The sequence below is a fragment of the Delphinapterus leucas genome, chromosome 5 (genome assembly GCF_059928025.1).
Source record: "Delphinapterus leucas isolate spDelLeu-1000000601 "Yukka" chromosome 5, BTC_Dleu_Yukka2, whole genome shotgun sequence".
Lineage (NCBI taxonomy): Eukaryota > Metazoa > Chordata > Mammalia > Artiodactyla > Monodontidae > Delphinapterus > Delphinapterus leucas.
Window position 1 is genome coordinate 128,923,283 of NC_143133.1, and position 13,255 is coordinate 128,936,537.

A 13,255-nucleotide genomic window follows, 5' to 3' on the forward strand; every position below is an offset into this window, starting at 1 on the left:
AAACCACTTCTTGATCACTTTTTATATGCCAGGCATTGAGGGGCTTTAAAAGATGTTTAAAACTCAATCTCCAACTCTGAAAGAGCTTACATTTGCCAGCTTGTGGGTTTTTTTTTTTTTTTTACTTTAACTTCCTCCAGACATCAGATGCATTGTCAACTAGGCCTTCCTGACAATCTTATTTATAATTACAGTCACCACGCCTCACCCTGGCCAGTACTCCCAGTTTCTTCTAGCCCTATCACTATGTTTATTTTTTAATGTCTCATCCACGAGAATGTAAGTTCCATCAAGGCAGGGATTTCTGTTTTGTTTACGGATGTATCCCAAATGTTTAGAATTGTGCCTGACATAGAGTGGTCAATCAATAGCTACTTGTTGAATGATGGAATAAGTATTCCGTACACATATTTTTCATGTGTAAAACAAACAGGACACACTGAAACTCTATCCAGAATCTGCCCGTGTCTCACCATCTTACCACTGGCAACTTGGTCCAGGCCAGCTGGCCTTTCTCCTCTGGGAGTGTCACAGTGGTCCTCTAACCAGAGTCTCCCTGCATTCAGCTATGCCTCCCACAGTTGGGATTCAGTACAGCAGCCAGAGTGGTCCTTTCAAGTCTCCCCACAGCTCAGAACCCTGACATAGGGGGAGAAAAGAAAAACCCCATGACTTATAAGACTGTAATGGTCTGCCCTCACCGTCCCTGGATTTCATGTCCTACCACTCTCCCACCTTCCACCCCTTGGCCCCAGCCCCAGGACCCACTTAGGGCCCTAGCACTTGCTGTGTCCACTGCTTAGAATGCTCTTGGCTCTTTCCTTCAGCTGTGCTCGGTTGTCACCACAGCCGAGGGGCCTTCTCGACTTGGATAAGGTAAACACAATCACTACCTCATTAAGAGGGCTTCCCCGCCATCCCTCACTCCTGCTTCGCTCTGCTTTAGTCCCCCGACCCTGCTTTATGTTTCTTCATAGCACTTCATAGCATAAATCAAAAAAATTGACTTGATTTTTGTCTGTCTCCCCCCCAAGTAGAATATGCTTAATAAAAGCATGACGTTTATTTCGTTCAGTGCTATATTCCTGGTGTTAGAGACAATCAGACACGCAGACAGCATGTGATCAACATCACACATAGTGTGCCGTAAGTATACGTTAGGAATCAATGTGCCCAAGATAGAAGCATGGCTAAGGCTTGTTCATGCTGTGAGACGTTGAGGGAGACATTGTCATGACCAATATAAATGCAAGAACATGAATGAATATGACACTGTTTATTATATTTAGGTACCAGTGAATCAAAAAGTAATGCAAGCAATAATAATTATTATGAATTTTGCTTCTGGAAAACATCAGAAGGCATCTCCTTAGGCACATTCACACCCACACTCCCCCACAGAGTGCTACACTGGGCATTCTTCCACAGTCCCCCTCTAAACGTGTGGAGCAGTTATTAATCTTACGTGTAGGAGATCTCGTCTGTGGGGTTGCTGTAGTCAGACAATAATGGTGATATTTACCTCGTGTTTCTGGAAGCGCAGTGCACGTGGCAGATTCTCAGTATTACGGTAGCACGTAATTAATCCGTATGGAAAGAGGCGAGTAGAAATGTCATGTTAATAAAGTAAGGTCTTGACAGCCCTGTCGATGTATTTGAACAAATTCAGGAGGTAAATTATGAATATTTAAGGTCCAAACATGATGTGCTGCTGTCAGAGCCGCCCAAGTAGAGGACACTCGTGTCCTCACCCAGCGAGTGAACCAGTGAATCTGTCTTCCATCAGAGGCAGCAGAAATGCTCTTGGGTAGAAGGAGATAGATATATTTTTTCCCTCACATTTATTTTTGCTTTTGGAAAACATATTTAGCGATTCTTTCATTCATGCCATAAAGGATTTCATGGTATTTTGTTAAGTTGGAGATTCTCTGAATAGATGTCTCCCTTCCTATTTTTTATCAGTTTTATTTCCTGGGAAATTATTCACTGTATTTCAGAATATTAGAAGTATGATCAAAGTACTGCTTCTTTTTCAAAGATGTCATAAATTCCTAACTATCCTGAATATATTTTTTTGATCTTGTGTCTTCACGCATTGCCTGCCGTAGGATTTGAGGTTTCATTTCAGAGCCAGAAAGAAGGGCAGGGGTGCATTGTCAAGGCTGTTGGAAAGCTGTTGCTTGTACCCTGAAACGCTGGGAATTAATCCACAATTTTAGAATGAGAGCACACACCCATGAAGACATCCAGACTCCCTTTGGATTAGTCACCATAAAAAAGAAACAAAAAAACAAATAGGAGTGCATTTTCTCTTAGTTCATATTTATATGATATAAAGGCATGAGAAATGGGTAGTCTTCAGTTCATTTTTAATCACTCCAAACTTAATTGTTTCCGTTTCTTACGTATTCCTGGTAGGCAAGATCATAGTACAGTGGAAAACGATGCCATCATATGCAACATACCGCGCATGTCTTTATGGATTATCAAAGTATCTGGATATGATTTCTTTTTTTTTTTTTTTTTTTTTTTTGCGGTACGTGGGCCTCTCACCGTTGTGGCCTCTCCCGCTGCGGAGCACAGGCTCCGGACGCGCAGGCCCAGCGGCCATGGCTCACGGGCCCAGCCGCCCCGCGGCACGCGGGACCCTCCCGGACCGGGGCACGAACCCGCGTCCCCTGCATCGGCAGGCGGACTTCCAACCACTGCGCCACCAGGGACGCCCCATGATTTCTTTTTTAAATGTAACTTAAGTTAATATGAAAAACTTCTAGAATCAAGAAATCTATTTTGCCCTAAACATTATAGTTTATTGAATCACATTGTGATCAGTAAGAAATAATTATTCTAATCATAAATAGAATGTTCTCCAATATGATTCTACCAAAGATTGAAATCTACACATTTTTGGCATTGCTATTTTTTTTTATATATTTTTTTTAATTTTTTAATTAATTTATTTATTTTTGGCTGTGTTGGGTCTTCGTTTCTGTGCAAGGGCTTTCTATAGTTGCGGCAAACGGGGGCCGCTCTTCATTGCAGTGCGCGGACCTCTCACTATCGCGGCCTCTCTTGTTGCGGAGCACAGGCTCCAGACGCGCAGGCTCAGTAGTTGTGGCTCACGGGCCTAGTTGCTCCACGGCATGTGGGATCTTCCCAGACCAGGGCTTGAACCCGTGTCCCCTGCATTGGCAGGCAGATTCTCAACCACCGCGCCACCAGGGAAGCCCGGCATTGCTATTTTTGACAGCATCACTTATTCTAATATTCATAAAGGTTAGGTTTGGATTAGGGTTTATATTAAAAGACATTTCACTAAAACCTCAGTGTGCTCATAAAACCAAATTAACGAAGGTAAAGCAAAAAGTTATTTTGTTTGTGTAGCAAGTACTTAACATAGCACTCAGTATGTGTCAACTACTCTGCTTTAAGTACTCTACGACTGTCAGCTCATTTAATCCTCATCACAGCCCTACTGGATAGTTACTATTACCACTTACAAATAAGGAAACAGTTTAGTGAAGAGTCCGAGACCACACAGGTAGTAGGTGGCTAAAGCAGGATCCTAACCCAGAAAGTGGCTCCCAAGCCTGCATTCTTATCCCATGCTCTGCAGACACTCAGTAGCAGTCTGTGACTTTCTGTGTGTTTTCTGTGTTTTTGTTTCCTGTGATGGCACGTTGCCTATGTATCTTGTAACGCTGACTAATCAGTGTTAACCGTCAGCCCTCTTCCTTTGCATCTTATTTGCTTCACTTTTCTGTTTCTTATACTCTTGACTGGCTAAAGCAGCTGGCCTATCTCAATTAAAGAATCCAATGTGTGTTAAATATAACTGGGTTAAATTTTCATTCTCTTACACATCCGTCTAAAGGATGGATTGTCATTATTCCGCTTAAGTATTCGCTGTAAAAGATTTGTATTTTCCTCTGATGGAAAGTAGTATACAAAATTACTTAAGATAGCAACTTCACTGTATTTAAATATTGACAAAACAAACAAATCTTTGAGAACTGAGGAGAACTTTTCACACGTCTGCCTGTGAATTTTGGCACATCGTTGGATACTTTTGCCTTTATACAAGGTTATTAGGCTTTTGTATGAGGCACGTAGCAAATTCTAAACTATTTGACGTGGGCGATTAAAAAGCTGTGTAAAAATTAAAAGTTTCCTTCAGTTTTCTCTGTGCACAGATTCCTGATTACTAAGTTTGGTGTCACTCATGGTAATCCTGGAAGGTCTCTTGTATCAAATTTTATTCAACCAAGAGATTCTTGTTTTTAACAGACCGGAAGACAAAAGTCAAATGGAAGATTCCACTATGAATAAAAACCCAACCATTATCTTAATATGTGTCATGAAAACACAGAATTGAAATAGTAACCTATTTTATGCACTGAATAAAAAGCTTGTGGTTTTCAGGATGTCTTGAATAAGTTAGTTATTCTTTAAAGTCAAATGCTTGAGGATCAAAGAAAAGGCAAAAATGCCTCTTTATAATGCTGTATCTCAGTCCCTGGGAATGATTTTTTGAATTAAGTGTTATAATGTATTGTACTGGTGTATCTTTGTTATTGTTACTGTAAAATATGCCTGAGAACATTTTTCGTTCTTTTTTCTTTCCAGATGACAGAAATGATGCTCAGGAGAGTAGCTTAAGAGCCTTAATAAAAGAGCTGCCAGACACCCACTACTGCCTCCTCAAGTACCTTTGCCAATTCTTGACAAAAGTAGCCAAGCACCATGTGCAGAACCGCATGAATGTTCACAATCTCGCCACTGTATTTGGGCCAAATTGCTTTCAGTAAGTTTTGCTGTTAATATCATCACATATCACCTTTTCCTTTACAACTGCCTGAAATCACTGCAATGTAGAAAGATATTTCAGACTAAAAAGTCAACCAATTTATGTTGGAGAAGTTCCATTTTTGGTATTGGGCATTTTAGCCTTTTTTTTCATCCCAATTTTGAAGAAGGAAGCTATGCCTTTTTATGAAACTGTAATTTGTAATGTTTCAAACAACCTTATTTAAAATTCTGGAAATGAGTTTTACTTTGATTAAAATGGACATTTAAATAAATCTAATCTTAAACATTGATTAGAAAAAAGGGAAGGAGTTTGATATAGTATGTAATTTTTTTAATAGTGATAAAGTTCAAATCATTGCTAATAGATGGAAAATAACAAGCAGAATATGTCAGTGAGAGAAAAATGTAACCTCAGCTACATTTATTTACTTTCTAGGAATAGACCAGAAATAAACTAGTCTCCTTGGTAGGTGCTATATTTCTAGACACAGAACTTTGGTAGAACTTTATATTTTCCCTGTTATTCCTTAAAGCTCTTTAATCATTGATACATGAACTATGACCTTGTAAACCAGAGACTTTGCTTTTAACTCTCCTATTAATACCTCTGATATCAGACATGTTCCTTCTACTTATAAGGAGAGAGAAAGAAAGACCACTGACACTTTAAAGCTCTCAGAAGTTCTCAGCAAGTTTTTTTGTTTTGTTTTGTTTTGTTTTTTAAATAGTATATCTGCTTATCCACTCCATTTATCTACAGACTCATTCAGCTGCCCGGAACTAGTAATATTACAGTCGTCAGAATGACTCTAAATATAAACTCTGGCTTAGATCATAGTGACTGTGGAGAGAAATTCTACCTTGAATAACTAATCCCCCTTGTAACCTTAGAGATTTACATTTTAAATAATGGCATAGGATATGTTAGGGTCTTGTGAGTAGCTGTCTCAGACACGGGCTCCACTAACAGCTTATTCAGGAGCCCTGTGATAGTAAAAAGACTGTATTTGTTCTTTTTTACACTTATCTGCAGAGTAAACCTTGGGTGACCTACGTGTAAGAAATAAAGGTAAGTAGAAAACTGTTCAGTAATTCTAGATTCTAGAAGCGGTGAAAATGAATTTGTAAATAGAGTGCTTATCGAATGACATACGGATCATACGTCATTGCTGACTTGTATTGGGCTTGATCTGGAATTTCTGCTTCAATTAGTCAATCATAATATCCAGTAAGAAATGAGTTATATGGTCTTTTAATCAATATAGCTTTTCAAATTTTTTTTATTGTGGTAAAATAAACATCATATAAAGTTTACCATTTTGAGTATGCAGTTCAATGGCATTAAGTACATTCACATTGGTGTGATCTACTAACTGATGTGTATTTCTAAACTTTTGGATTTTGAAGTCACTATTAGGTACTTTTCTCACTGAAATAGAGTATAATAGTTACAGCAGGTAGTGTTTATTAAGAACTTACTAAGTACTGTACTCATTTACCTGATTGAGTCCAAAGAGGGAGAGATGGTTTATTTTGAACTTGAAGTTCGCCAATTTAGGACAAGAAAATAGTTACTTCAGTTCCTGTGACCACAGTTAGGTCAGTGACCACAGTTAGTCCATAACTGTGATAAAAATCATCAGTAGAAAGCCTGCCATTTAAGGACAGTTCTCTCACCATGAACCACTGAAAGACAAATGAAATACTTTTCAATAACTTAGGTGAATACAGTGTATACATTATATGGTCAGTAGAGGAGGATTTTTTTCTGAAAAGGGGAAATCCTCATGAAATGTTATTTTTTTAAAGGCTGTAAATGTTAGATACAGAATGATATTGTTATGAAATATACAATAATAAAACTGGAAGGAATATACCAATAATATATGATTGGTATTCTGGAAGCTGGGCTTCTTGGTGACTCTTAATTACCAGGTTTTCAACATGTACTTCCAGTTATGGGTTATTAAATTTAGATGATTGGGTAATATTATCACTGTAAAATATTCAAACAATGTAGAGGTATATAGAATAAAAGTATCGTCCATTAGTTCCTCCCATTTCAACCGCTTCTCTTTAGAGATAAAATCAGTAAAATACATACCGGTAGATACGTATCCTTCTTTTTGGGGGGGTGGTCATGCTGTGCAGCGTGCGGGATCTTACTTCCCCCGTGAGGGATGGAACCCGTGCCCCCTGCAGTAGAAGCACCTAGTCCTAACCACTGCACCACCAGGGAAGTGTCCCCTGCTGCTTCTTTTTGAACATAGCCATAAATCTTTTTTTTTTTTTTTGGCCATACTGCATGGCATGCGGGATCTTAGTTCCCTAACCAGGGTTTGAACCCGCCCTCTGCAGTGGAAGGGCGGAGTCCTAACCACTGGACTGAGGGGGAATCCCATAAATCTATTTTTAAATATAAATGGGATTAAGATACATATATTGTGAAGCTTGATTGTTTTTATGGTAACACTAGAACTTTTAATGACAAAATATTTATATACCTCATTCTTTTAGCTATTAAAAGTGTGAATTTATTCTAACTTAACTATCCCTCAATTGATGAGCACTGAGGTGGTCGATTTTTTGTTATTAAAACAGTTGCAGTGCACATCCTGAGTGTGAATCTTTATGTACCCTGCCTTATTGCTTTGTAGAAGTTCTTTAGGTCTCTTGTCCGTTATAAAGATTACAAACATTTTCTCCCATTCTGTTGTTTGCCTTTTAGCTTTATTTATGGTGCTTTATAAATCTTTTTGATTTTAATTTACTTAATGTGTCAACTCTTCCTCTTTTTATCAGAATTTAGGTCTTTAATATTAATAATGTCTTGCTTAATACTAATAATATCATAAAGGTATTACAAAACATTTTTCTTTTGTCATATTTATAGGCTTTTATGATTAGGTTTTTACTTTATTTAGAATTTATTTTTTATTTATTTTTTAATTAACTAATTATCTATTTTTGGCTGCGTTGGGTCTTTGTTGCTGCGTGTGGGCTTTCTCTAGTTGCAGTGAGCGGGGGCTACTCTGCCTTGTGGTGCGCGGGCTTCTCACTGCTGTGCCTTCTCTTGTTGCAGAGCACGAGCTCTAGGTACATGAGCTTCAGTACTTGTGTCATGTGAGATCAGTAGTTGTGGCTCGCGGGCTCTAGAGCACAGGCTCAGTGGTTGTGGTGCACTGGCGTAGTTGTCCGCAGCATGTGGGATCTTCCCGGACCAGGGCTCAGACCCGTGTCCCCTGCATTGGCAGGCAGATTCTCAACCACTGCGCCACCAGGGAGGTCCTAGAATTTATTTTTGTATCTATCACATATGGATCCAGTTTGATTTTTCTTCAAGTAGATAGCTAATTGTTACCAAATCATTCATTGAGCAGTACATCTCTTTGCTAATTTACAATGCCAACTCAGTCACATATTAACTTCCTACACATACATGAGTTTGTTTCTGGTGTTTGTATGGCTTCTTCCTGTTTTCCATATTTCTATTACATTTACCCTTTCAGAGGAAGTTTAGAGTCTCCATGGTAAGTGGTATCTCATTGTGGTTTTGATTTGCATCTCCCTGATAACTAATGACATTGAATATCTTTTCATGTGCTTGTTGGCCATTTGTGTATCTTTGGAAAAACGTCCATTCAGGTCATCTGCCCATTTTTAGTTGGAATTTTTTGTCTTTATTATTGAGTTGTAAGAGTCTTTTCTATATTTTGGATATAAGTCCCTTATCAGATGCAGGATTTGCATATATTTTCTCCTATTCTATGAGTTGTCTTTTCATTTTCTTGATTGTGTCCTTTCAAACACAAAATTTTTAATTTTGATAAAGTCCAATATATCTAGTTTTTTCTTTTGTCACTTATGCTTTTGGTGTTGTATCTAAGACGATTTTGCCTAACCCATGAAGACTTTTTTAAGAGCTTTATTGTTTTAACTCTTACACGTAAGTCTGTGGAGTTAATTTGAAGTTAATTTTTGTGTGATGTAAGGAAGGAGTGCAACTCCATTCCTTTGGGTGCAGTTGTCCCAGTACCATTTGTTGAAAAGACTGTTTTTCTCCATTGAATTGTCTTGGCACTGTTGTCAGAAATTGGTTAACCATATGGTTAGGGTTTATTTATGGACTTTCAGTTTTATTCCATTGATCTATTATATATCTATCCTTATGTGGTTACCACACTGTCTTGATTCCTATGGCTTCTTAGTAAGTTTTGAAATCAAGAAATGTCCATCTTCCAACTTTGTTCTTCTTTTTCAAGATTGCCTCTTGCATTTCCACATAAATCTTAGGATCATATTGTAAATTTCTGCAAAAGAAAGCCAGCTGGTATTTTGATAGGAATTCTCTTGAATATGTAGGTCAATCTTGGGAGTATTGCCAGCTTAACAATATTGAATCTTCCATTCTATGAACATGGGTTGTCTTTCTACATACTTATGTCTTCTTTAATTTCTTTCGACAATGTTTTATTGTTTCCTGAGCACAAATTTCATACTCTTTTGTTAAATCTATTCTTCAATGTGTATTCTTTTAGGTGCTATTCTAAATATGTTTTCTTAATTTTATTTTCAGATTGTTCATGGCTAGTGCTAACATAGTTTTAAGTTAATAAAAAATATTAACATATTTTATTATAAATGAAGTGGAACATCTTATATTTAAGGGCCATTTGTGTATCTTTCTGTCGACGTGTTTGTTCGTGTTTTTGCCCATTTTCCTATCAGGTCCTCAGGGTTTTGTTTTTTTTTTTCTCTTGTTGGATATTTATTTATTTTGCTCTCTTTTTTCCCCTAGTAAACGCATTTAAAACTCTGATTATCTCTCAGTCTCATTTTGTCACATCACATTCAATATTATTGTATCTCTTCTTGTCATAGTTTGGATTGTCCAAGTTCTAAGCCCTGAGACTGAGGTTTCAAGCAGGAGTTTTAGTGGGTAGTGCTCTTTGGAACCATACCTGTAAGGAATAGAGGAAAGAAGGATTAGGCAGAAGTTGAACTGCTATACAGTGGTAACAAAGGCCTCACTCAGTCCCAGCATTACTTAGAAGCTGGAATGGCTTTTCAGAGATACCCTAAATTGAGTCAAGGAGGTTGGTCCATTTACCCCATCTCCATCAGTCACTGGAAGTGAGCTGTACCCAGGGAGGTGGTGTAACCTTAGGGGAGGGACTTGGCTATGAGCCATAAGTAGGCGACACTCTCGGCACCTGGGGTAATGAATATTTCTGGTGTGAAGGGGCATGCGAGGCCCACAAAGTTCACTATATTCGTATAATAATGTTATAATAATGTTTTTATAATATACTACGGTACAGTAATACATATTTTTCTATGAAAAATTCAGCAAACTTTGGACTGTAAGTTGTATATGGTTTTTCTAGGGAGATCCCTAATATTCTAGTTTCTAAGACAAGTACAAGTCCTCCTAAAGAATGTTATTCTTAGAGATTAGAAGCAATTGCTTTCCTAAGTTTTGATAATTATTAAAATGGGTACTGGATTTTCCGTGGTTTGGATAGCATGACATAATAAAAGAATGTTATTCTAGTCCTTGTTCTGTCATTTGATAGGTGCGACCTTCTGTGTTATTTATTTTTCTGTTAAGTTTTCTGTAAAATGGGACCTATAGAGTTTGCTTTGAAGCTTAAGTGAGACTATAAGAGAAAGCCCTGGTGCATAGTAGACAATTGGTAAAGTGGTATTGAAATGTGTGTACATTTAACTGAACACATTTACAGTTGCATTAAGGGAAAGATCAGGTTTTATACATTTTGCCCATCATACCGCTTAATGAAGTGAGCTCCTTAGAAATGTGAGATGAGAGACATGACATTTTGTTTACCTCAGTTGTCTTCGTTTTCACTTTCTTCTTACATGTATTATGATCATACAGTCTTGAGTATGCCTTTTAATATTTAAAGAAGATATTTTTTCTTGTCCAGTAAAACTTCTAAATACAAACCAACTTCTTCAAATTATCAGACACACATCTTGTGATGTGTGTCTCCCCAGATTGCCTTGGCACTATCCACCTCCCAGACGAATCTGCCACCAGGGATTGACTGTTCAGCTGCCTTGGGAATGCTGGATCCTTCTCCTTGGCTGCTGCCTTGCAGCTGGGCCAACCAGCCGCCTGCCCAGAGCTTCCCCCATCACTTTTGGACTCTGGACTAGAATCTGAATTCCTGATGGCTGCCAGAGGGGCTGAATAAGGCAACCTGAAAGTCTAGAACAGTTAAATCCCTCTGAGTGAACCGTAGCAATGCAGAACAGGAGTTGGGAGGAAACCAGCTAGATCTCTTCTTTCACCCTCCCATGGAATACTGCATGCCATGGCTTCTCTCTCCTTGCAGCCCACCTGCTGGATTCCAGGCCATCAGACAGCATCTTTCAAACAAACTGTTGTGTGTCTTGGTGTTCTTTGCAAAATAGCTATGCGCACTATTCATTGTTTCACATCCCCACTTGCCTCTTTTCCTTACCCATGTTGACCTGTCCCCTACTTCCAAAGTTATGCACCAACATCCCCATCCTTGCCGCAGTCTCGGGTTTTTGTTTTTGTTTTTTGAGAATCTGCTCTAAGGCACTGTGCACCTAAGGACTCAGCAGGCTGCTCCAATACAGGAAGAAATCTATTTTCTTAAGTTATGGTGAGAGTGTTGTACTTTAAGAATTTTAAAGAATAATGTTGGCTACGCATGATTTTTTTTTTTTTTACATGCTGACTTTGGAACCTAATTTCCTCATAAACAGCAAGTTCACTGTAAACATTTTACCTCCCCGGTATTATTATAGGAGTCCTTTGAGTTTGAAGTTTCCTTTGAGAAAAAGTATTCAAAGCCTAGAATGATGTTAGAAAAAGCTAAATATTTGTATTTACTCTGATTATTAATTTAAAAATCTATTTGTTAAATAGACATTGATGAAGAGACCAAAGACCCCTTAATGATGCTTTAGCTGAGTTTTTTTTTTGGTTGTTTAATATTCTTGACACTCTGCATTAAACTCATTGTGTAGACTCAGTTTCCATCATTTAATAATATCAATAACATCAAATTTTAATATCCAGTAATTAAAACAAATCTGCTAATTGCTACGGATGAGTAAGCCATTTTGATCAAACTCTGCTTCATCCCTATGCTTCCTTTGCCTTTTGTCTATAGATCAGGAAGTTAATCCTGTCCCTTAAAACAGATGTTTCAGTGTTAATAAGGTAATCAGTAATATGGGTATTTCTGAAGCTTAAAGAGATCAATCAATTTTAGATTTTGAATGATAAGGCCTTCCACATGTGCTTCTATCAGAAATACTATGTTTTTGCTTAGAGATACCATAAAAATGGTTTTAAAGCTGCTATTGGCCTCTTTCAAATGTTGAAAACAAAATAATACAGTAAGTTAATGGTACCAAGTCACTAACTTATAACCTGTGGTTACATGATGTGTGTGTGTGTGTGTGTGTGTGTGTGTGTGTGTGTGCGTGTGCATAATTAGGTATTTGGACATCAGTTAATATTAGATGAGATCATCTAAATTTGTAGACATAAACAGGATGTGTAACCAGATAAGCCTACAATGTTGCTGTCATCTTACCTGCTAACTGCTACTAAGAAGCTTTGTTTGGTTTGTAGCCCAAATGTTACTTTTGGGAAATTGGTCATTTGGATTGAAAAATGTAGATGGTTGATCTTTTAAAAAAATTAAGCCCAAGCCCTAGTCTCACATTCTTATATATTTATAAGCTGTTGACATATCTATTTATAAACTGCAAGTTGTTCATGTAATTTTTAGCACAATTGTATATATTATCGTCATCCTCCATAAACATGTTTTTGGCAATTAAAGAATGGGTGAGTGGAAAGTTTGGTCTTTCTCTGCTGAAACCCGGACCAGCCCTTTCCCGTGGTTACTTCATTGCCTGTACTTCTGCGTTATCAATCACCCATCACTTCTAATTGTGTTAATTGACTTTCCAGTTGCCTTTTTTTTTCAAAATGGGTATAAGTTTATTTTTTATTATAAAAGTAACATTAATTTAAAAAGAAAAGTTTTTTTCGTACCAAACAACCACAAGTATAAGGATGAAAATGAAAATCATCCATAATTCTACACCCACATTCAGTCATTGTTTGTACTTCGGCTTATGTGCTTCCATATTCTTTTCTCTGAATGCTCACATGTATATTTATATTTGTTCGATTAAAGATGAGGTAGTAAAATATTCCTGCTTTGCAACCCTTTTTAAAAACTTAATGTCATCTACTGTGGCATTTTTCCATGCTTATAATTTTACCTCATCGTTTCTAATGACCTCATAGCGTTCTGATCTTTTGATCAATATCCTTCACTTAAGCCATCCCTATAAATGGCATTTCACAATTTTTTTCTCAGCAATGATAATAGGTAACATTTATTGAGTGCTTACTAAGTTCCTTGCAATG

General features: G+C 37.5%; 1 protein-coding gene across 7 annotated transcripts in view; it reads left to right on the plus strand.

Annotated features, from left to right (window-relative positions):
- The window catches only part of FAM13A (family with sequence similarity 13 member A), a 354,033-nt gene that overhangs the window by 73,326 nt on the left and 267,452 nt on the right, over window positions 1–13,255 (plus strand). For 6 of the 7 annotated variants that reach the window (XR_016393409.1, XM_089912479.1, XM_022582319.3 and 3 more), the window contains one exon: window positions 4,627–4,804. Coding sequence is in view for 5 of the 7 variants with exons in the window: in XM_089912479.1 (XP_089768605.1) it covers window positions 4,627–4,804 (178 nt within the window). In the remaining 2 variants the exon portion in view is untranslated. Of the gene's footprint in view, window positions 1–4,626; window positions 4,805–13,255 lie in introns of those variants that run through there. The other variant, XM_089912482.1, reaches the window with a different exon arrangement.